Here is a 24,332-nt window from a genome sequence, read left to right as displayed (position 1 = left end):
AAGATTAGAATGTCTACAAAATGCTAACAAATAAGAACAAAATACGATTTCTCGACTTAAATTTTAATATGGAGTAGTTTTTCGTTTAAATCTAATTAAAAATGAATAAAAACTTATCTTGTACTATTTTCATTCAAAGATTTTAATAATGTAAATCATGCATTTTCATAATTCAGTACAGTTCTTTTTAGAATTAAAGTTGATGAGGATGATATTTGTGATTTAAAATAATTTGTTAATGTTCACCTTTTATTCATCACCTTGTGGTATGCCCTAAAGCAATAGCATTATCAATTCTGCTGAATTGATCAACTCAAAATTCCAAAAAAAATTCAAAATTTCAAAAATGAAATTAAACAATTTGAATTTTCACATGAAAAAATCAATTTCGAAAAAAATTTGGAAAATCAAAGTATTTGATAATTAGTCAAATAATCAATTTACATCGTTTTTACTCATAAAAAACAACTAATTTTTGATTTTGATATCATATTTGATAAATACTCATTCCAGAGTTGACGTAATGTATTAATTATTGTTAGAGATATTGCTTTCGCAGCAAAATTCTTATTTCATGAAAGAAAAAAAAAATGATTTTATTCCAACAAAAACAAGTAAACAGATGAATGGAAACGTACTATATTTTCATAAATGTAGTAATCAGCGTGTCGCTTTTGTTTATCATGTTCGAGTCAAAATGTATTAACTTGTAATAAGAAATATTCGAAGATTATATGAAGTATTGAGCATTCTTTGTAGAAATATTTGTAATTCATTACTAACATATATAATAAAGTTGTTTTTTTTCCTTATTGCAATAATTTTGTCTGATTTTAATAACTTTTCATGTATACGAGTTGTGTGAATATGCATCATAATATGCGTAAATATACTTATTTGCGACGAATAATGTGGTTGCATAATGGAGGTGCTAAATTTTGATTTTTAATATGGGGCTTTGGTATGTATAATCATGTTCTTATCTCAACGTAGGAGTATTTGGTGCAATATTGAATTAAAATTTACGAGGTTGATCTTAAATTGAATAATTCTGGAGTATAAATCACAATGCAGCTAATTCTATGTTAAAGATAGATACAGATTGTAGTAATCAATTAGGAGTACAAATTCATTCTTTCATTTCTGTCGTATTGAGCAGAAAGGAAGAGATCATAACCCTAGGAAAAAAAGCCCAAATTTGTCACTTTTCATAGTACGTTAAACTCAATTCGCTCGGCGAATGCCGAGCACACGTACTCATCATTCAACATAATATTCTCATTCTTTGGTTATTATAGTGCCAGACAACACAAGATTTTCAAAGAATTACTTGAGTTTTCAATTAATCTTAATCCGATTTTAGATTTATCGAGAACTCCATCATCACAATCACATACTTCAGTGCGGTAACTACAATTATCCATATACAGAAGGAAGTTCTTTTCGAACAACTCATTTGGAGTCTGTTTTGGAAAGAACTTCTTTCTGTCCGACTTAATTTCATAGTTCCTGATCAACCAAAAGACAGAAACCACACACTATCTACTTAGGAAAGGAGTTCTTTCTAAATCTTCCTTAAATTGAGATTTTACGAGAGATAACCCTTCTATTGCACTTAAAAATGAACATTTTGATATCTTTAGTATCACACAGGTCATATATAGTATTTCATCTACATGAATACATTCATCTTTCGAAGTCTCTCATTAAATGGGAGGCTTCGAAAGATGAATCGTTTTATTCATACAACTTTAAATCTCGAACACATTTAGAGAGTGAGTATATCATTTTATTCTTGTTTTGAGTTTATTCTGATTCAAAATTGCAGTGAAAACAGAAGTTCACACATCATATCTGAATGTGAGCTCATCTATACTTATACGATCTCAATACCTCCACTCTAAGCATAAGAGGTGAAGTTATATAAAAATTATCAGATGCGTTGAAGTCTCAAAAGTATTGCCTGAATGCTTGTTTCATATTTGTCCAAGTAGTTTCAATGAATAAATGTATTGTTTTTTATAATTTCGATTTATTTTTGAAAATATTCAATATAAACCTTTATTGTGTTATTTACATCTCATAAATTCTCTGTCTAAATCATATAAAAGCGCGTTTTACCCCTATGAATCAAGAAATTCATTCAATATTCATGGTATATTTATTAAATTTATACGATTTACTAATAATCAATATTATATCCTCATAAATAGCAATATATTTTGGTAATCTATGATAATCATATACAATATTTGAAATCAAATTTTCATTAGTTTAGGTTCCTTGTTAATAGTAAACCATTATATTTATTACTAATAATAAAATCTATGTGTCGTATTGAAATTCAATAAAATTACTTATTCGGTCCAAAAAAACAAATTAGATAAAATTTTTCGTTTTTTATGTAATTTTTGTTTTTCATTTTTCTCAAGATCCTAAGTTATGTTCTAACTTTTGACATCATATCCTATCATGCTAGGCTATATATTATAGCATATCCAAAAGGCAAGGAAATCTATCAGAGAAGCCTTTTTGACCTATCGTTGCCCTACCTCTATCAATTATTAAAGAGTTGATTTGTTATTTCCTGCATATTAATAATTTTGCATGATTTCATCATGAAATAACCTCCCAAATGTAAAAATTAAATAAGATAATAGGGTTGTAAGAATCTATTTAAGTATAGTATGATCAGACAGAATGAGAAAAATAAACAGAATTTTTTTGAGTTTTGTATGACTAAGAGGTAGGGCAACGATAGGTCAAAAAGGCTTCTCTGATAGATTTCCTTGCCTTTTGGATATGCTATAATATATAGCCTAGCATGATAGGATATGATGTCAAAAGTTAGAACATAACTTAGGATCTTGAGAAAAATGAAAAACAAAAATTACATAAAAAACGAAAAATTTTATCTAATTTGTTTTTTTGGACCGAATAAGTAATTTTATTGAATTTCAATACGACACATAGATTTTATTATTAGTAATAAATATAATGGTTTACTATTAACAAGGAACCTAAACTAATGAAAATTTGATTTCAAATATTGTATATGATTATCATAGATTACCAAAATATATTGCTATTTATGAGGATATAATATTGATTATTAGTAAATCGTATAAATTTAATAAATATACCATGAATATTGAATGAATTTCTTGATTCATAGGGGTAAAACGCGCTTTTATATGATTTAAACAGAGAATTTATGAGATGTAAATAACACAATAAAGGTTTATATTGAATATTTTCTAACAATAAATCGAAATTATAAAAAACAATACATTTATTCATTGAAACTACTTGGACAAATATGAAACAAGCATTCAGGCAATACTTTTGAGACTTCAACGCATCTGATAATTTTTATATAACTTCACCTCTTATGCTTAGAGTGGAGGTATTGAGATCGTATAAGTATAGATGAGCTCACATTCAGATATGATGCGTGAACTTCTGTTTTCACTGCAATTTTGAATCAGAATAAACTCAAAACAAGAATAAAATGATATACTCACTCTCTAAATGTGTTCGAGATTTAAAGTTGTATGAATAAAACGATTCATCTTTCGAAGCCTCCCATTTAATGAGAGACTTCGAAAGATGAATGTATTCATGTAGATGAAATACTATATATGACCATGTGTGATACTAAAGATATCAAAATGTTCATTTTTAAGTGCAATAGAAGGGTTATCTCTCGTAAAATCTCAATTTAAGGAAGATTTAGAAAGAACTCCTTTCCTAAGTAGATAGTGTGTGGTTTTCTGTCTTTTGGTTGATCAGGAACTATGAAATTAAGTCGGACAGAAAGAAGTTCTTTCCAAAACAGACTCCAAATGAGTTGTTCGAAAAGAACTTCCTTCTGTATATGGATAATTGTAGTTACCGCACTGAAGTATGTGATTGTGATGATGGAGTTCTCGATAAATCTAAAATCGGATTAAGATTAATTGAAAACTCAAGTAATTCTTTGAAATCTTGTGTTGTCTGGCACTATAATAACCAAAGAATGAGAATATTATGTTGAATGATGAGTACGTGTGCTCGGCATTCGCCGAGCAAATTGAGTTTAACGTACTATGAAAAGTGACAAATTTGGGCTTTTTTTCCTAGGGTTATGATCTCTTCCTTTCTGCTCAATACGACAAAAATGAAAGAATGAATTTGTACTCCCTAATTGATTACTACAATCTGTATCTATCTTTAACATAGAATTAGCTGCATTGTGATTTATACTCCAGAATTATTCAATTTAAGATCAACCTCGTAAATTTTAATCATATTGCACCAATACTCCTACGTTGAGATAAGAACATGATTATACATACCAAAGCCCCATATTAAAATCAAAATTTAGCACCTCCATTATGCAACCACATTATTCGTCGCAAATAAGTATATTTACGCATATTATGATGCATATTCATACAACTCGTATACATGAAAAGTTATTAAAATCAGACAAAATTATTGCAATAAGGGAAAAAAAACAACTTTATTATATATGTTAGTAATGAATTACAAATATTTCTACAAAGAATGCTCAATACTTCATATAATCTTCGAATATTTCTTATTACAAGTTAATACATTTTGACTCGAACATGATAAACAAAAGCCGACACGCTGATTACTACATTTATGAAAATATAGTACGTTTCCATTCATCTGTTTACTTGTTTTTGTTGGAATAAAATCATTTTTTTTTTCTTTCATGAAATAAGAATTTTGCTGCGAAAGCAATATCTCTAACAATAATTAATACATTACGTCAACTCTGGAATGAGTATTTATCAAATATGATATCAAAATCAAAAATTAGTTGTTTTTTATGAGTAAAAACGATGTAAATTGATTATTTGACTAATTATCAAATACTTTGATTTTCCAAATTTTTTTCGAAATTAATTTTTTCATGTGAAAATTCAAATTGGTTAATTTCGTTTTTGAAATTTTGAATTTTTTTTGGAATTTTGAGTTGATCAATTCAGCAGAATTGATAATGCTATTGCTTTAGGGCATACCACAAGGTGATGAATAAAAGGTGAACATTAACAAATTATTTTAAATCACAAATATCATCCTCATCAACTTTAATTCTAAAAAGAACTGTACTGAATTATGAAAATGCATGATTTACATTATTAAAATCTTTGAATGAAAATAGTACAAGATAAGTTTTTATTCATTTTTAATTAGATTTAAACGAAAAACTACTCCATATTAAAATTTAAGTCGAGAAATCGTATTTTGTTCTTATTTGTTAGCATTTTGTAGACATTCTAATCTTGAATTAATTTGTTACATGATATTATTAACAAATTTAACTGAAGAAATATGTTAATATGGAATAAACCATGCTTATATAAGCTATCAATGCTATATATACATATGTAAAAGATTCATATTAACTCAATTAACAAAAATGATAGATTTTCATAAAGGTTCAATCTAGGTTCGTCCGAAAATTTTGATTTTTATATAGAAGACATAGTTTCATATACATAATTAAATTTTCAAACAAATTTGATCATACCATTTATTAAGCAGGATAGTATATTAATTACTATCAGTATAAAAATATAAAAATGATTATATTTAATTATTGCATAATTTAGTCAAAGAGTTATAAGCCTCAAGTGATCGTTATCACCTTCAATGCACGTATACTTTATTGATTCATAGATATTTAATCTATGTTTGACATGTTGTTGTCGTCATTCGTTTTGTTCCCATTCTTCCTAAGTTAGAATTAGAGAATACACCATCCACATCATCTAATTTGGTCTTCAGCGATAGATTGGTTCATTTTGGAGGAGTCCCATCAGACAGTTTTCGAGCACCAAATATCAAATTTTAATGTATACAAATCTTTAGTGATTTATCTCTTTTATGATGTGTAAAAGGTTTCTGCTCATCAACATTTGATTTCCGACATATATGATTTCTAATTGCAATTATTTACTTTCTTTTTATAATCTAACTCTGTGACTCATACCATAAATTAATTATTGGAAAGTGTCAATATGTTTGGCACAACGCATGGCGGAAGATACCAAACCATGCAGGGAATATGATACGTTTAAGATCTCCGAACTTTTTTTCCAAAAATTTTCTATCGTTGCCCTACCTCTTAATTGATATTGTATTTAAAATTTGAAGTTGAAATTGATTAGTTTAGAAAAAAAGTTATATAAATTTTCTAAATGCACAAGAAAGGTGCTAGACTTAGTGCAGCTGAAATTGCAAAGCGCAAGCAGCAGCAACATATCGCGGAGATATATGCTCCCGAGCGATCAAGAATTTATTCAGGTGAAGAAGAGTTTATGAATACTTTACATCCATTTGAAGAAACCGGAAAAAACTCCGGCAAAAAATCTTCACCTATACAGAAAGCTATCATTTATTCCATTAAAAATAATGGAGGGAAGGCAACAGAAGAACAATTATTAAATTTTGTTAAACAAAAATGGGATATTATAACAAAATACACCGAAAGGGGGTTTACAATGGAGCCCAACATTCGTGTAATCCGTCTTAATTGTGCAGTAAAAAAACGGGGAAGACATTTATTTTTGAAAGTACCAAAATTAAAAGAAACTTGGATGCTTAATTCAGCCCCAAGGAAGATACCTCAGAAAAGGATTAACCTAAAGACCAAAGAAATCAGCTCCGGATCCGATCCTGGTGAACCAATTCAAGAAGCTGTCGAAGAATCAGAGGAAGAACAAAACGAATTGATCGTGGATACGGTTATGAGAAAGGACACCTTTGAATATTGCATCGAGAAACTGTTCACAGACAATGTCTCAGAGTATGATTTCAATGAAATTTGCAAATTGATGGAACCTTATAAGGAGATGAATGGATTATTCAAAACTCTAGCATATGAGAGGCGTGTCCGAGCTTCTCTCGTCGTTCTAAAATACCACAAAGTTATAGATTATATTGAAAAAGATGGAAAATACCGAACCCATCAAAATATAGCTGTGGATCATAGAATACCACAAGATCCAAATAATCTTGATTCCCTCCAAATCGAAAAAATGACACTCGATGAATTCTATAATTCAATTCAATCCAGATTTAAGACCTGAAATCCTCACAAATATTTTCTGAACGCTCTCAATTTTAAGAGGTTTGTTTTTATTCGAACAACTTAACAAACCGATAACGAGCCAGATGCATTTATAGGTACTACAATGTTATCGGAGCAATGCTTATAAATAAAATATGTTTGTTACTAAGAAAAAACTTTTTTATTTTTAAATTATTACTGTGAATTTGCACAAAAATGTCATAAACGATGAAGAAATGAATTTACTAGTATATGCAGGCAATAAAGAACTCGAGCAATAACAAATATTATTAATTTTACACAGAAAAATTTCAAATAATTTAATTAAAAAAACTTTACAGATGTATTATTAATCGTGCGATTCAACTATTTTAATATGAATTCATTACTAATTTTACAATATTAAAGAATATTGTATATTTTTTTATAATATTAACATGAATATTGAAAGTAAGAATCGATAATATTAAGGAATACATTAAGAATGCCAGTTAAATGCTTGAATGTTCATAGTATAGCTATAATTTATATAATTTGATCATGTGATATTTGATATCTGAGTGAAAACAATTAAATTTGGAAATAATTTGTATATAGGTTGGAGTTATATATATTTACAATACATGTTGATATAAATACTTTGGGATCAATTAGCTGAACCAATTTAGATATTCAATATTGAAATCGAATACAATTTTTTTGAAATATACACAATAATTTTCACAAATAAAATTGATATTCACAAAAAATAATTATTCAAAATAATATTTAAGATAGTTTTGATTATTATAATAAAATAACCCCGCCGAACATAATATTATTTTTCTGAATTTATATTTTGAAAGATAAAAACAAAATAAGTAGATAGTTTTAAATTTAAGCTCAAATTAATATCACCCTTCCGATGAATAAACAAAAATTCATATTCAAAATTAAATTAATATTAATAGATTTAATATTTAGATTTATGTATAAATATCAAATAAAAACATTTAGCACGTTATTATATTAAATTTTGAAAGTGTCTCAAAATTTTAACATGATTTTTATTGCATTTTTCATTGTAAATATTACTAATTATCTAAAATATACAATAAAACTTAATTGATGGACCATTTATTTTTTCAATAATTTTGAAAACTTTTTAAAATTATATTTACATGCTAACTATTATAAATTTTTTTCCTTATATTTCAAAGCGATTATTCAATACTTTACAAATTATCACCTACTATTTTCAATACACATATTTATTTTGAACCAAACAAAATATAGACTGTACGATTTCTCTATCTTTAAATTTTAAAATCCGCATTAACTACCATATTTCTATTTGATCTTTACTTAATTTCAACAAACTCTTTTTATACGTTTTCTCAAAATATAAACTTATCAATTTTTTGAATGCATACCTGAACATAAATATCGGATATCGAAAATTACATTTTCGTTTATAAACAATACTATTTTAATTTATTCTGAAGGAATACATATATCTCATATGAAAATACATGAAAAACACAAAATTAGATAATATTTCAAAATCACTGTTTTATTATTTCGAAACAATTATTGAAACGTTATGCCCTATACACAAAGATTTCAAATTAATATATTTCTCTTCTTTATTTTCAGGATTTTCCAATGATATTTTATTTTTTGTTACCTAATTTCATAATAAGTTTTTTTCATTTAGCTATGAAATATATAGTTGAATCACCAAAAGTTTTTTTAAAAATTCAAAATTTTTATTATATATTTTTTTTAAACAATATGAAATGAATAATTCACTACCATATACTAATATCAGATATGAAAATTGATGTCATTCCATATATTATTGCCTTCTTGAATTCATTTTTTTCAAAAAAATAAAATATTCTAATTCCTAATTATAATATCATCCAGAAAGTACTGTATAAATAAGTAATAGAATTGTTATTTTAAATATACATATTTTTGATTTTTTTCTTAAATATTATTATTACTTGTTCATATCGTATGGTCATTTCTCAATTAATTGAATGAATCAAAACATTCTAAAATTCATTCCATTTTTTGGTTTTAATATTTTTTAATTTTTTTTTAACTTTCAGCCTCTAATTCTTTGTATTCATGCATAATAATGTGATAGAATAACTATCTTCTCTGCTTAAAAATATTATTTTTTAATGATATTTAAAACAAAAATGTAGCTTGAAGGAATGGTAATTAATTGCATTGAGGACCTTGAAATACATGCACAACTCACTCAATATAGCACCCACTTAGCCGTTTATATGAACTCATGGGTTTCGAAGACTTATTAGGTCTTGCCCCATTCATTTTCTAATTGAATCATGTTCAATTTACTTCGGCCAAAAGAAAGGAAATAATATTTCTTTTTTCTTTATTAATATTATAGTTGGCTACTTCACCGAAAAGAAATAATTCTACCGGTTGTTGATCGAAAAATAAATATTATTTGCATATTATTAAATACTGATTCGTAGCTAACGTAAAACAACTAAATAAGAACTAAAAACTACTGTATACATTTATTCAAAATAAAAATGCATCCAAACAACATTAAACACATTAGAATGCGAAAAATCCACATATCTAAATTGTGCTATCCTCTCAAAATCATCAGAAAGTTTCTTGGGAATTAGAATTGTTTGAAGGACCGAACAATTGGGACATTTCGCCAAGTTTCTTAGTCAAGTTAATGCACTTATCATTTTTAGCTGCTGTTCTCGCAATAGAAACCCAATTTGATGTTCTGACATTTAACCCTATATCATCTGAACGTCTTTCTTGGCAAATTTGGCATAATACCCTGAGAGTTACCTGAGCTGTTTCTCGGAGAGGAGCATACCAATGTTTTAACGATGATCTGACGTGTGTCATTATATAAGGAACAATTTCCCTGCAATTGTTGCTTAAGAGGCCAAGAATAACTTCTTCCTGAAGACATTTACATGCTTGGTCTGCAACTTTGAAGAACTCTGTGTCACAAAGTTCTCCAAGGAGAAGAAAAACTTTTTTTAATATGACTCCATCATTCATACTATGGTTCGAGAATAGTGCAGCTATGATTAACTTAATCATTGGAACCTGTTTCGCCGGGTCTGAAACTGGCCAATACTTCACAATTCCGTTCAACAAAATTAGTGTCAAAGTTTCGGATAAAGGAAGGATCATCTTCAGTAGATTCGAAAAAGGAGAGATAAATATGGATAAATACTGGTTTTGGATTAACTGAATACATAGGTTATTGCAAAGATTAAAAGCCATGTTTCTGTTTTCGATCGACGACGCAATAATATTAGAGAAGATTGTTAATGCTGTATAGACAGCGCATGGATCGGGCGTAATGAAATGGTTTTCAATAATTTTTGCAAGTTTCAGGGCAAATCCATGAAGAAGAATAGGATTATTGATATAATACGTAGACAAAATAATAGCAAGCCTATCTCTTTCTAATGTATCACGAGAACTAATTAATGGGATCAATGATTCAAAAAATTGTGTCGTCCAAAATTCTAATTTTGGAAAGGTCTTATAAAATATCTGAAATATGGTATATACAAATTCGAGATGTTCCCATTCTGGGACTGAAAAACAACCGGAATCAGAATTAAGGAATTGATTCAATTCGAACTTTGGGACAGGTCTCTTTATGTTGACATAGATCATCTCATATACTTTGGAAGTCATTTCAGAGTCAATGAATGGTCCAATTCCTAAAGTTATGATGCATTCGGCAACCTGATGAAGGACAATTCTTTTTGCTAATCGCTGATTGGGATCCATATCTGAAAACACTTGACAACCTAGATTTAATTTATGGAGAAATATATTTTTAAACTCTGGATTGTTTGGTTTAGGTATTTGGTTCTGTTGTTCATGCTCTGGAAGACCGTCATATATTTGGTGCATTAGAATTGGGTACGAATGATATACATGAGGCTTCTTTGGAGACATTTTGTGTGGATTTTCAACAGAAATTGGTGGGACACGCGAGGAAACAGCTGATTCTGTACGACCAAGTCTTATTTTAGTATGGGGCTTAAATAAATTAATGTGATGTGCGTAGTTCCCATGAGGTGCCTTCATAAAAGTATTGAAATAATCAATTCAATTGAAATGAATAAAATGATACCTTTCAAACACTTTCTTTTATTCAATTTTTCTGAACCCTCACAAGAGCCACTGTTTTCAAAAAATTGAATGAGGCTATTGAAAATTAGTTTATAAATTGAAGCTATATAACCAATTATATGGTTATCATTTTTCGAAATCTTGATGAATCTGATATGACAGCAGTAAACGGAAACATCCTTATTTTTATTTCGCGCCTATTGAATTGAATGGGTCGTTGGGAAAAGTGACTCATTTTCTGAAGAGTATAAAACGATTATTGTAAACCAACATCACGTTGATTACGTAAAGTTGTTCAACCATCAAATGCAAGGTTGCGGCAAATTCGATAAGCTTTCACGTTCACAGCTTATTAATGATTTGTCAGACACCCAGTGGGTTTCATTGAAAAGGGAAAGGAGAAATTATTGGAAGTCCGTTTATTTGAACAATGGTTCATATTCAAAAAGTGATTACTGTTGGGATAATCGCACACAAATCGATGAGCAGGAACAATTAAGCCAATCGGTTTTGGCACTGAGTTCAACAAAGAACAAGCTCAACGTCCTTTTACCAATATTAAACGAAATTTCGGTTAAAGGTTTTGATTTCTTCTCTTTCAGAGCATCATCAATGATGAAAAGACTCACAGATTTCATTGTGCGTAGTTTTGAAACCTTAAACGACGAAGAGAAAAAAATTGCGATAAAAATCTTGAATATTCTGACAAATGATCAGAATAACCGGCAATTACTTCCATTGCAAGTAATTGAGCTCGCTGTCCAGCATTTCGGATCTTTTCCTGAAGATTCTCTCTCAATTTTGAAAAATTTGGATGAAATTTTATTGAAATCTCCAAAATTCGACTGCAGCTGTCCGAACGAGATTCTTAATCAAATTGACGATGACAATTTAATCATTAAATTGCTTTGTCTCTGTAGAAATCTGATCTCCTACATTTCAGTTGACAGAGCTCTTGCATTAGCAGAAACAAGTCCTTCTTTGCTTGTTGAACTCACAAGAAAAGTCAAAAATTCTTGCTTTGATTCAAATCTCCGTAGATTTGTCTTGAATTTGATCAAGAAGGGACAAATAGAGATTGGATGTGCTGCATTATGCAACATATTCGATGAATGTCCTGATTTTGCTGATGATTTATCCTCAGAAAAAGAATTAATTTCAATATTGACAAAGCAAACAACAAAATCAGGAACAATCGCTACAATTGCTTTGTCATTCTTAGACAAGAGCAATCATACCATCGATTGCCTTCAAAAATGCTATGCAAAAGAAGTTGATCCAAAAATGAGATCTTTAATCAGAGAAAGAATCGTTTCGCTTGAGAAACAAGCAATTTAACACTAATAAACACTTAATTTACTATTTGTCATATTTTTAAACCTTATTCAAAATTAGATTCAGATTATTTTAATGATAGACATGATTTCAGATCAAAATATTCTAATACATGATGAAAGAATCACTACTATTAGTAAATTGTTCGCAAATATAAAGAATTATTTGAAAAAAATAAGCAATAAAGTAGTAAAATTGTTTCGAATTATGAAAATCTTGATATAAAACACTAATATTAACAAAATATGCTAATGAATTTTCGAATAATTGTATTTTTCTGCATAAAATCAAAAAATATTTACTAAAATAACGTAAACATGAGTGTTTTCATGCATGAAATGCTAATTTTAGGCATAGTAAAGTTTTTATAGTGAGTAACAAGCTGATTTTTATCAAATTAACATGGCTATTTATAAAAATTGATTTTTCGAACGAAGATGATTAAGTTTGATTGAAAAATTCGTTTGGTTTTCTTGTTTCATTAGGAAATGATTGCTGAAAATTATCAATGAATGTGTTTTTCCTGTCAAGATGAAAATTGAGCACAAATTTAAAAAGTGACAGCAAAATAACAAATATTTATAAAAAGTGACATCTTTTATGAGTACCTCCTACAACTACAGGAAATTTACGCAGGAGGACTCTGCAAGGAAGTCAGATGGATCAATAAGGCGAGTTAAAGTTAATCCTAAAAAAGATAAATCGTCAGATCCAAATTCAAGATTATCTTATCAATCTTTAGCACAATTATATGGAGAAGCGAATGTTGAAGAGCAAAGAGCACGCAAATTAGAAACTGAAATCGAAGGATTGCATAATGAAGTGCGAATATTAAAAGAACATTTAGAAATTGCTCAACAAAAGTATAAAGATTCAACAGCAGATACATTAGGATTACAAATATCAAGAACATTCGAGCCAAGTGTAATGACTATTAACTCTGCTCAGAAAAAGAGAGCGGAAGAAATCGCAAATCTAAAAAATCATAGCATAGAATTACAAAATCGCTTAAATACTCTTCAAGAACTGCTCTCTGATGATAATATCAAAATATTACGATTTGATATTGATGCTCAGAGGGAGATGAAGAATATAACGGAAAAAAATATTGAAGATGATCGAAAACAATTACAAATAACTCGCGAGAGAATAGAGGAACTACATAAAATAGATCAAAACCAGCTTATTTTACAACAACAAGAACTTATTGACGATTTACATCTAAAAGTTCACGAATCAGTGGAGAAACATCGCAAAATCAAAGCTATTGCAACATCAATCGCTCAAGGATACGATGTAGACGACGATGTCATTGATATGGTTTGTAATGAATATTGTTTAGACGAAAATGAAGAAATAAGACAACTAGAAGACGAATTATCGGAAAAGCAAAGATATCTAGACGAAAAGGAACAGGAATACAATGAAAGTGTCCAACAAAATGATTTGACGATGCAATTAGCCATCAGACAGTCCAAACTTGAGGAAAGAACAAGAGCTTTAGAGAAGGAGACACAAATGCAGAAGGCTCAGCTCATTGCTTTGAAACAAAACGATGAAAATGAGTATTCTCAGAGTTCAGAGTTAATGGACGAGAAAGAGAAACTTACTCTTGGTCCGTTCCAACAACGAGTATCCAGAAGAAAACTTGCCGTTGCTTTAATTCCTTACGGACAAATTGAAGATATCTCAGTTGAAAACTTGGATAACAAGTACTATGCGTTTGTTTCCTTCAAAGAGAAGGATGTAGCTAACCAAGCAGCCCTTGAACTCGATGGAACAACATTAAATGGAACTCAAATTAAAGCATCTTCAAATTGCCAAGAAATTGAAGAGAGAAAGAAACGAAGTAAGACTGTTAAAAGAAGAGGGAAACCTTTGCAGCTTGATTTACGCGAAGAAATTACAAATGTTTTCGAAAAATCTAAACCAGAGTCAAAAGTGAACTCAGAAAACAATTCCCAGCTAAATTTGTCTCCTATCCCATCTCAAATCAACCCAGAAGCGAACAAAGAAGACGTTCTTCCAGATTTACCAGATAATGTTGAGAACCAAGAAGAAAACAAGCCAATAAACATCTTCAATAACTTGTTTGAGAAAGAAGATGACCAAAAGAAGCCAGAATCAGAAAACAAATTAAATAATGAAAATCTAGAGCCAAATGAAGAGAAACCAAAAAATATTTTGGATAATTTATTCGATAAAACAGTTGGAAATCAGGAAGGAACTAAACAAAACGAAGAAGAAAAGAAGGATGAAAATAATGATCAGAAACCACTTGAAAAATTCGATAAATTGTTTGACAAAACAATTGGTGATGAAAAGAACAACCAAGAAAATGCAGAAAACAAAGAAGAGCCCCAAAATGAAAATTCAAATGAAATTAAATCAGAAAAACAAGAGAATCAGACACCAGTTCTTGGTTTTAATGCAATCTCTCCTGAAGTAAATAACTTAGTTTCAAGAGATCTCCAACTTCCGGAAAATCCAACAGAAAATGAACAAAAACAATCAGAAAATAATGAAACAGAACAAGACAAAGAACAAAACAAAGAAGAAAATAAAGAAGAAAAGCCTTTGGAACCAATTTTGTCAAATATTGTTAATAAAATTGAAGAAAAACCAGAAGAAAAAGAAGAAAACAATGAAAATAATGAAGAGAAACAAAATGAGCCATTGTTTTCACAACTTTTGCAGCCTAAATCAGAAGAAAGAGAAATTCATCCAGAAAAAGAAGAAGAAAATCAAAAGAAAGATGAAGAAAAACCTTTTGACTTAAGTCAATTGTTATCAAAACAAGAAGAAGAAAAGAAAGAAAATCAAACTCCTGAAGAAAAAGAAATTGATCAAAAAGAAGAAGAAAAACCAAAACAATTACTTACACAGTTATTATCAAAACCAGATGAAGAAAAGAAAGAAGAAGAAAATAAATCTGATTCTGATGTTGAAATTGAAAAAGATAAAAGTGATGAAGAAGAAAAACCAAAGGAAGAAAAAGAACAAAAAGAAGAAAATGAACCAAAGAATGAAGAAGAAAACAAAGAACAAAAACCAGCAGGTTTATTAACTCAGTTGTTATCTAAACCAGAAGAAAATAAAGAAAAATCAGATTCTGATGTTGAAATTGAAAAAGATCAAAGTGAAGATGATGTTAAACCAAGAGAAATTGAACAAAAACCTAATAAAAATGAAGAAAATGAAGAAGAAAAACCAAAGTCATTACTTACACAGTTATTATCAAAACCAGATGAAGAAAACAAAGAAGAAAATTCTCATACAGAAGAAAAAACTCCTGAAAATCATAGCGAAGAAGAAGAAAAGAAAGAAAAAGGTTTACTAACACAGTTATTATCAAAACCAGAAGAAAAGAAAGAAAAGTCTGATTCTGATGTTGAAATCGAAAATAGTGATGAAGATGAAATCAAACCAAGAGAAATCGAACAAAAACAGACTGAAAATGAAGAAAACAAAGAAGAAAAACCACTTGAAAATCATAAAGAAGAAGAGGAAAAGAAACAAAAAGGTTTACTAACACAGTTATTATCTAAACCAGAAGAAAAGAAAGAAGAAGAAAATCCACAAAAAGAAAATAATAAAGAACCAAGTGAAGAAAAAGAAGAAACAAAGAAAGAAGATGAGAAACCAGTTGAAGTTCATACAAGAGAAATATTCCCAACTGAAGAAGAATTACAAGGAAAACAAAACGAAGAAAATTCTCCAGAAAAACAAGAAAAAGAAATTTCTCATCCAGAAGAACATGAAAATCACCAACAAAATGAACCAGAAAAAGAAAATTCTCAACTCGAAGAAAAATCACCCGAAGAACAACCAAAAGAAAACCAAAATGAACCACAAGAAAAACATGAACCCAAAGAACCAGAAAATATTTCTCATCCAGAAGAAACTAGGAAAATTCCCCAAGAAAATCATGAACAAACAGAAAATAAAGAAAACAAAGAACCAGAAAATATTCCTCATCCAGAAAAAGAAGAAACAAAAGAAATTCCACAAGAAAGTCCAGAGCAAACAAAAGAAACCATTCAACCTCATCCAGAAAAAGAAATTCCACAAGAAAATCATGAAAATAAAGAAATTATTCATCCAGAAAAAGAAGAAAATCAACAAAAAGAAAAACCAAAGATTGAAGAAGAGAAGAAGCCGCACATTGTTTCGAGAACTCCTTCATTTGGAAAAGAAAAAGGAATTCCAAAGAACAAATCTCTTCTTGACTTAATTCTTGTTATTCCTAAAGACGAAACATTTGATAGACAGGAACAAAGGTCAGCGAAATCAGATGGATCAGACAGCCAAAGAGGAATCAAAGAACATCCTTCTTTACTCGATTTAATCATTGATCCAGACAGAATCAAAGAAATTCCTGATGAAGAAGTTCCGAAATCTTCATCAAGATCTGCTTTTTCTGATGACAAATCATCAACAAGATCAGGAAGAAACAACGAAGAAGAAGAATACGAAAGCTCTCCTCCTTTCCAAAGAAACATTGTATACAATGATATCTTCAAACGAGATGCAATTAAGAAAGAAATTCCAAAACAAAATGATGAAGAGAAAAAGAAGAAAATTGATACAAATGTTGATTACGACAGAAGAAGAGAACATCCTCTGTTTGAAAGTTTCAAAGCAAATAAGAGTCCAACAAAACAAAATGAAGAAAATAATGAATCAAAAGAAGAAAAATCCGAAGTTAATATTGATGATTTCAACGAAGAAAAAATTGAGAAAGGAGAAGAAAAAATTAACTCTGACATAGAAATAGAGAAAAGTGATTCAGAAATACAAGAAAAAGAAGAAACAAAGGAAGAAAAGAAAGAAGAAAACGAAAACACTGAAATTAAATCAAGAGAAATTGATTTACAAGATGAATTAAATCAAAATATAGAACCAGAAAATAATGAAAAACAAAATGAAGTTGAAGAAAATAAATCTGGTGAAAATAAAGAAAATCATGATAAATCTGTTGAAGAAGAAAAGAAAGAAAATGTTGAAGAAAATCATGATAAATCTGTTGAAGAAGAAAAGAAAGAAAATGTTGAAGAAAATCATGATAAATCTGTTGAAGAAGAAAAGAAACCTGATGAAATTAAAGAAAATCAGGATGAAAATGAGGAAAAGAAAGTTGATTCTGATGTTGAAATAGTAAAAGATGAAAGTGATAATGAAGAAAGTAATCCAGGAGATATTGATATCCAAGACGATGATCTACAAAAAGGGGAAGAAAACAAAGAAACTAAAGAAGAAGAAAAATCAAATGTTTCTGAAAAAATAGGAGATATTGATATCCAAGAAGAATCTGAAGACAATAAAGAAAGATCAGAAAAAGAAGAAAACAAAGTTAAAGAAGATCAAAATGAATCAAAACAAAACGAAGAAAAATCAAATGATTCTGTTAAAGAAGAAATTAAATCAAGAGAAATTGATTTACAAGAAGATTTAGAACAGAAAGAAGAAAAGAAATCAGATGTGGAAAATGAAGACAAGAAAGTTGATTCAGATGTTGAAATAGATTTTGATGAAAGTGATGATGATTCAGAAAAGAAACAAAAATCAGAAGAAAACCATAATTCACAATCACAAAATGAAAACAAAGAAGAAGATAAAAATGATTCAGAACCTGAAAAAGAAGAAAATAAACATGAAAGTGAAAAAGAACAAACAAACGAAACAAAAGATGAAGAAAAGGAAGAAAAATCCGAATCAGAAAAAGAAATTGACTCTGATATAGAAATTGAAAATGATCAAAGTGATGAAGACGAAAAACCAAAAGAAAATGAAATCAATCTTCAAGAACAAAAAGAAAATCAAAACGAAGATGAAGTAAAATCAAGAGAAATAAATCTTGAAGAAACAAAAGAAGAGAAAAAAGAAATTTCTGACTCAGAAAAAGAAGAAGAAAACCAAATTACAAAACAAGAACAGTCGAAATCAGATGTTGAAATCAAAATAAGTGAAAGTGAAAAAGAAAAAATCGATTCAAACAAAGAAAGTGAAAATAATGAAGAAAACGAAGTAAAATCAAGAGATTTAAACCTCGAAGATACTAAAGATGAATCAAATAAAGAGGAATCCAAAGAAAAAGAAAATAATTCTGAGATCAAAAATCAAAATGAAGAGAAATCAGAAGAATCTATAACTAAACAAGATAATAAAGATGATTCTGAACAAAACAACATGGAAAATGAAAATAATTCAGATATCAAATCAGAAAATCGAGAAAACTCAAACCAAAAAGACCATGACGATATAAAAAATAATGAAACAAATCCGAAATCACAAGAAACAGATTCTGGATTTGATATTGATTTGGATGAAAGCGATTCAGATAAGCCAGCCAAAAATGATGGTGAAAAAGTCACAAATAATGATAAAAACGTAAATTCTGTTGACGAAAACGATGAAAAAGCAGTTTTAAGTTCAAATGATCGCAAAACCGTTTTGAATAAAGAAGAACCAGAAAAGGAAAACAACAACAGCACTGAAAATACAACCAATACCGAAAACAAACAAGAAGATCACGATCTTAATCAAATTTCAAATTCTCCTTCAATTAACATAGATATTCAATCAGTATCAGATGAGTAATTAATTTAATATATAGCTTATTGAATTTTTGTATGTAAAATTTGTATTTTATAATCTTATCGTATTCTCTTTTCATATTTTGATCTTCATTTCATTAATATATTTATTCATTTCCTTTTTGTGAAATAATTCAATTATTTTGGATCATTATTATTATGGGTTTGATACATTCTATCGCTTGTCAAGATGCAAATCCTATTAAAAAGCAACCTAAGTTTCCAAACTTGTTCTATGATGCATATGGAAATCAATTAAAGCCGCATCAGACATATATTGCTCTTTGTTATGGTTATTTAGGCACAAATTATCATGGTTCTAGCTTGCATGATCAAGATAAAACAGTTACTTTAGAATTACAAGAAGCTTTAGTGAATTTAGGCGTAATAAGTCCAAACAGAACTAAAGGAGCATTAAAATGGTCAGAATCTTCAAGAACCGATACAGGCGTACATGCTGCTAAGCAAGTCGCTACATTTAGATTAGTATTGCCTGAAGGAGTTAAAGTAAAAGACTTACCAAGGCTTATTCAAAAACAATTATCCAAAAATTCTCCAATAAGAGTTTGGGCAGCAGTCAAACCAGGAATTATCTTTAACGCGCAGCAATCAGCATCATCTCGACGCTATCATTACTTATTACCAGTAAATACATTTTCATCAGAAAATATCGACCACTTAAATTACTTAAGAGCAAAGATTTGTCCAATATTTGTTGGAAGACATCAATACGCAAACTATACAAGACATATTACCGATGAATTACTTCATACATCAATTAAAACAATTTCTGAGTTCACTTTTACTGATCCATTTGATGTGAATGGCACAAAATATGTTTTATTCACTATCAGCGGTAATTCCTTTATGTTGAATCAAATTCGAAAAATGATTGCAGCTGTTCTTGCTGTTTCTCATCATTTGATGACAGAAGATGACTTAAAAGACACATTGACAGAGACCAGATGGCTTCTCCCGCGTCTTATTGGCACTGGTTTGTTTTTGGACCAAGTTTTCTTCGAACAAAACCAAATTATAAGACAACACAAAGACAAACCAATTCCTAAAAAGAAAGATATTCATTTCTCATTTGTTTCAGAAGAAATTGAAGTTTGGAAACGAAATATTCTTTTTAATCACATTGATCAGATCGTCAAAGAGAAAGATCCTTTCAAGGAATGGGTAAACAACATTTTACTCCAGTTTCCTCCTAATAAATTCAACATTGATGATCAAAAACAAGAATTTAGTTCATAATTATTTTATTTTTTGTTTGTTCATAAAAATTTCTATATATTATAACTAATTTTTTTCCACAATATGAACTCATCGGTTTTTGAAACATAATTCATATAATTTCGAAATTTCAAAATTAAATATATTAAATAAGCATTATTTTCTATTGATTAGTTAATGCATGCTATAAAAATGGAAAATAGTAATAATTCAATTCTCAAAATCAAATCAATATTTTGGAAATTAAATCAAAGTATTCTTATATTGCATTTGCAATAAAATCGAATAATATCATTTGAAAAGGCTAGAAGATATGTTATTTATTGCTATAGAATGAAATTTTTACAAATTATTACATGATTAGTTTTCAGTAATATAGAAAACACCATCAATTTCAGAGTCCTCAAATGCAGATTTGAATGGATCATCTGAACCATTGATAGTGGTGGTGAACAATGGATTTTCAATAGTTAATGATATATTTTCTTTCGATGTGATGACTGTTTCTTCAACCATCTCGATTTCACTATCTGATTCATTTTGTTTTGATATTCTCTTCCTATATATATAAATAGAAAGAACAATTACAGCAATAATGATAGCAGATAATGATGCAGCTATTATAATCCATTTTCCATTGATTAATTTATTAGAATCATTTGGACTATCACTTAAATTTATGTAATAATTGCTTTTGTCAACAGAATTAGAAATTCGTTCTGTGACATCTGGAGTTTGAGAAAAAGTTTGAAATGGAGTTTCAACCAGAGTTTTTTGCGGAATTTGATCAGGAATTGGAATTACTGGGTTCACCATTGGAGATTGAGCCAATGTTATGAAAGGCGTTTGATGTGCAGTTTCAAGTGGTGTTTGAAAGGATACTTCATCAATTGGCTGAATTACATCACAAGCAAATGTACCATAATATTTATAAATAGGATAACTATCATTTGTTACATTTACTAACTCATCAACAAATATAACAGCTTTTGAAGCTTTGTGATTATCTGATGAGCAATTTTCAACAAAAATCTTCCCAAGATTCCATGCTTCATATGTATAATAATTATAGAATTGGTTCCCGAATATAAAGAAATTCTTTAGATGTAGATTGATATCATTAACGATACTATTTTGATGATAAATGATAATTGAGTAAGTTTCGGCTTTATTATAAAGGCAATTGCAATGAGTAGCCTTTGTACTAAATTTCATATCAAAGAAATAAACAATACTTTGGGAACTTGTGTTATTGCAAAATGAATTATAATTATATTTTTTGATTGCATGAACTGATTCGACTCGTACTATTCCATAAGTACCTAATGGAGCAGGAGTAAAAGAAACATTACTACTTGAGAATTCCTGAAAGTTCTTCATATATAATGGGTGAATTTTCGGTAGACATTGACTTGAGGTTAAATAAGTAAGATTATATTTGCTTGTATCACTGCTTTTTAAAACAGCAATTGCTCCATATTCAAAACACTGGCAGGCATATATACAAATTTTCTTTATATTAAAATCAAAATTACCCTTAAAATATATTCCTCCACCCCAATATCCTTTTCCATATGTAACAATGCATGAATAAACATCGATAAATTGACTTCCATCTCCATCTTGAAAATCTATACATGACTTTCCTCCATAATCACCAGTATCATTGAATTGGCAATCATGAATATAATAATAACTTGCTTGCATGATATCCCATTGTGGTTTTAACCAAACATCTTTTGTATTGTATACAATCATATCATTTTGTTTCCCAGTGAACTCAAGGCTTGATGATATTAAACAGAGAAGCGAAAACATTAACAAATTCAAAATAAAATTTCAATTTGAATAAGTATCGCTGCTCTATTAAACTTTTACAAATTTTGATATTCATTCGGAAATTACTAATTAGATGATGTATAGTTTAAACACATTTTATGACATTTTCAATATTTGTGAGGTCAATCAAAAATCTTTTTAATTTGAGAGGAAAAACAATTGTTTAGATACAATAATAAAACGTTATAAATTAATTTATATGAATAAAATTCGAATCCAATGACTATTATCAGTAAAAACGAGTGAATATAATCTCTGAATTTTTTTATCGTATATAAAGATTTTTTGATTATGTTATTTAGAATCAAGAAACAAATAAAATCTATGTTCTTGAGAGATAGGAATAAAGCATAAAATCAATATGAATATACAACACTTTAAACAAGCTTTTTGTGGTAATATAATAACAATAAATTTTTTACATTAATCGCATGTTACATGAATAATATTATATAAAACAAGTTAATTTTCATTTATATGGAATACACCGTCGGCATCTGAATCTTCAAATGCTGATTTGAAAGGGTCGTCACTTCCGTTGATGGTTGTCGTGAACAATGGGTTTTCAATTGTAAATGATATATTATCATTTGCGACAATCACTGTCTCTTCAACCATTTCCGTTTCACTATAATCATCTGTTCGTGTAGAGTTCTTCCTCTTATATAAATAAATCGATACAATTACAATTGTAACTATTGCAATAAAAGCCAATACTCCAATAATTATCCACTTTTCATTTCCCAATTTTGGATTGGAAGATTTTGAATCTGCACCTAAAATTATGGATGTACTGCTTTGTCCAACATCATTGCCATTCTTATCTATTGATTGATTTATCGCTGCTTGATCATCAACTGAGCTGCTTTCAGGTTTATCATGTTTTTCATTTGTTTCATAGGGTGTCCGAATATTTGTTTGAAATGCTGTTTCAAAAGGTGTTAAACCATTAGTGATTACTGGTGTATTAAATGCAGTTTCAAATGGAGTTTGAAACACTGTTACAAATGGTGTTACATGCGCCGTTTCAAATGGTGTTTGAAAAGCTGTAAGAAATGGCGTAACAAAAGCAGTTTCAAAAGGTGTTTGATGTTCTGTTAAATAAGGTGTTACATGCGCTGTTTCAAATGGAGTTTCAAATGGAATTGGTGTTTCAACTTCTATGTTTTCAACATCATATGCAATATTGCATGCGTATGTAGAGAAATGCTGAATTTCTTGGTGCTCATCTGATGTTAATCTAATGTTTTCACCAACAAATATAGCATGATAATATGAATCATGATTATCTGCTTGGCAATCTTTAACAATAATTTTTCCATGATCATATTCATGATAAGTATAATAATAATCATAAACTTTGTTTCCATAGATATAGAAATTTTCAATATGAAGATAGAGCTCTCCCATATAACGATCTTGATCATAAATGATAACTGAATATGACGATGCCTCATTATCGATGCAATTACAATTAGATGCAGTTGTATTAAAAGACATATCATAAAAATAAACTATTCCTTGGGCACTTGTATTGTTACAAAATGAGTTGTAACTATATTTTTTGTCATCATGTACAGATTCGGCGAGAACAATACCATAAGTATATCCATTTGCAGGAGTGAAGGACACGTTACTATATGTATATTCCTTGAAATTCTTCAGGTACAATGGATGCTTAGCTGGAAGGCATTGATTAGATGTCAAGTAAGTAAGATTATATTTGTTGGATTCACCACCATTCAAATAAGCAATTGCACTATACCAATAACATAAACAGGCACTAATACATATATGACTTATATCAAAATCGAATTTTCCATAGAAATATATTCCTCCACCGTAATTTCCTCGTCCGTATGTTACAATACAAGAGTGAACCTCAATATATTGACTTCCATCTCCATTGCGAAAGTCAATAGATGATTTTCCTTTATATGCTCCAGTATCATTGAATTGACAATGTTGAATATTGTAATGATTGTCTTTAGTAATGTCTGTTTCTGGTACTTTATCTTCAGTATTAAATGCAATCGGGCTATTTTGAATTCCAGAAAACTCTCCACTTGTTGATAATCTGATGAGGAAAAGCATTT

The 24,332-nt window shown here is 29.0% G+C and overlaps 7 protein-coding genes across 7 annotated transcripts, besides 2 other annotated features; 4 read left to right on the top strand and 3 right to left on the bottom strand.

Moving 5' to 3' along the window:
- Positions 1-1,213: 1,213 nt before the first annotated feature.
- Positions 1,214-1,261: a mobile genetic element.
- A 2,778-nt stretch (positions 1,262-4,039) lies between these two features.
- Positions 4,040-4,087: a mobile genetic element.
- Positions 4,088-5,248: 1,161 nt separating this feature from the next.
- On the top strand, positions 5,249-7,511 carry TVAGG3_0371350 (uncharacterized protein; the record flags this gene model as incomplete). The annotated part of the gene is made up of 1 exon (XM_001309851.1): positions 6,216-7,106. One exon carries the CDS (start codon positions 6,216-6,218, stop codon positions 7,104-7,106), a length of 891 nt encoding a protein of 296 aa, XP_001309852.1.
- Positions 7,512-9,478: 1,967 nt separating this feature from the next.
- TVAGG3_0371340 (protein phosphatase regulator protein) lies at positions 9,479-11,261 on the bottom strand (the record flags this gene model as incomplete). Its single annotated transcript, XM_001309852.1, has 1 exon — positions 9,716-11,185. One exon carries the CDS (start codon positions 11,183-11,185, stop codon positions 9,716-9,718), a length of 1,470 nt encoding a protein of 489 aa, XP_001309853.1.
- A 275-nt stretch (positions 11,262-11,536) lies between these two features.
- TVAGG3_0371330 (uncharacterized protein) lies at positions 11,537-12,579 on the top strand (the record flags this gene model as incomplete). The annotated part of the gene is made up of 1 exon (XM_001309853.1): positions 11,537-12,568. One exon carries the CDS (start codon positions 11,537-11,539, stop codon positions 12,566-12,568), a length of 1,032 nt encoding a protein of 343 aa, XP_001309854.1.
- A 583-nt stretch (positions 12,580-13,162) lies between these two features.
- TVAGG3_0371320 (uncharacterized protein) lies at positions 13,163-19,216 on the top strand (the record flags this gene model as incomplete). Its single annotated transcript, XM_001309854.1, has 1 exon — positions 13,166-19,165. One exon carries the CDS (start codon positions 13,166-13,168, stop codon positions 19,163-19,165), a length of 6,000 nt encoding a protein of 1,999 aa, XP_001309855.1.
- An 86-nt stretch (positions 19,217-19,302) lies between these two features.
- TVAGG3_0371310 (pseudouridine synthase protein) lies at positions 19,303-20,418 on the top strand (the record flags this gene model as incomplete). Its single annotated transcript, XM_001309855.1, has 1 exon — positions 19,321-20,418. One exon carries the CDS (start codon positions 19,321-19,323, stop codon positions 20,416-20,418), a length of 1,098 nt encoding a protein of 365 aa, XP_001309856.1.
- A 339-nt stretch (positions 20,419-20,757) lies between these two features.
- Positions 20,758-22,155, bottom strand: TVAGG3_0371300 (bifunctional inhibitor/lipid-transfer protein/seed storage 2s albumin superfamily protein family; the record flags this gene model as incomplete). Its single annotated transcript, XM_001309856.1, has 1 exon — positions 20,758-22,155. The coding sequence occupies one exon, from the start codon at positions 22,153-22,155 to the stop codon at positions 20,758-20,760; it is 1,398 nt and encodes a 465-aa protein (XP_001309857.1).
- A 543-nt stretch (positions 22,156-22,698) lies between these two features.
- On the bottom strand, positions 22,699-24,330 carry TVAGG3_0371290 (bifunctional inhibitor/lipid-transfer protein/seed storage 2s albumin superfamily protein family; the record flags this gene model as incomplete). Its single annotated transcript, XM_001309857.1, has 1 exon — positions 22,699-24,330. One exon carries the CDS (start codon positions 24,328-24,330, stop codon positions 22,699-22,701), a length of 1,632 nt encoding a protein of 543 aa, XP_001309858.1.
- Between the last annotated feature and the right edge of the window lie 2 nt (positions 24,331-24,332).

This window comes from Trichomonas vaginalis, chromosome V, assembly GCF_026262505.1.
Source record: "Trichomonas vaginalis G3 chromosome V, whole genome shotgun sequence".
Lineage (NCBI taxonomy): Eukaryota > Parabasalia > Trichomonadida > Trichomonadidae > Trichomonas > Trichomonas vaginalis.
The sequence above is the reverse complement of the archived record's forward strand: the minus strand, read 5'-3'. Positions and strand labels throughout refer to the sequence as shown.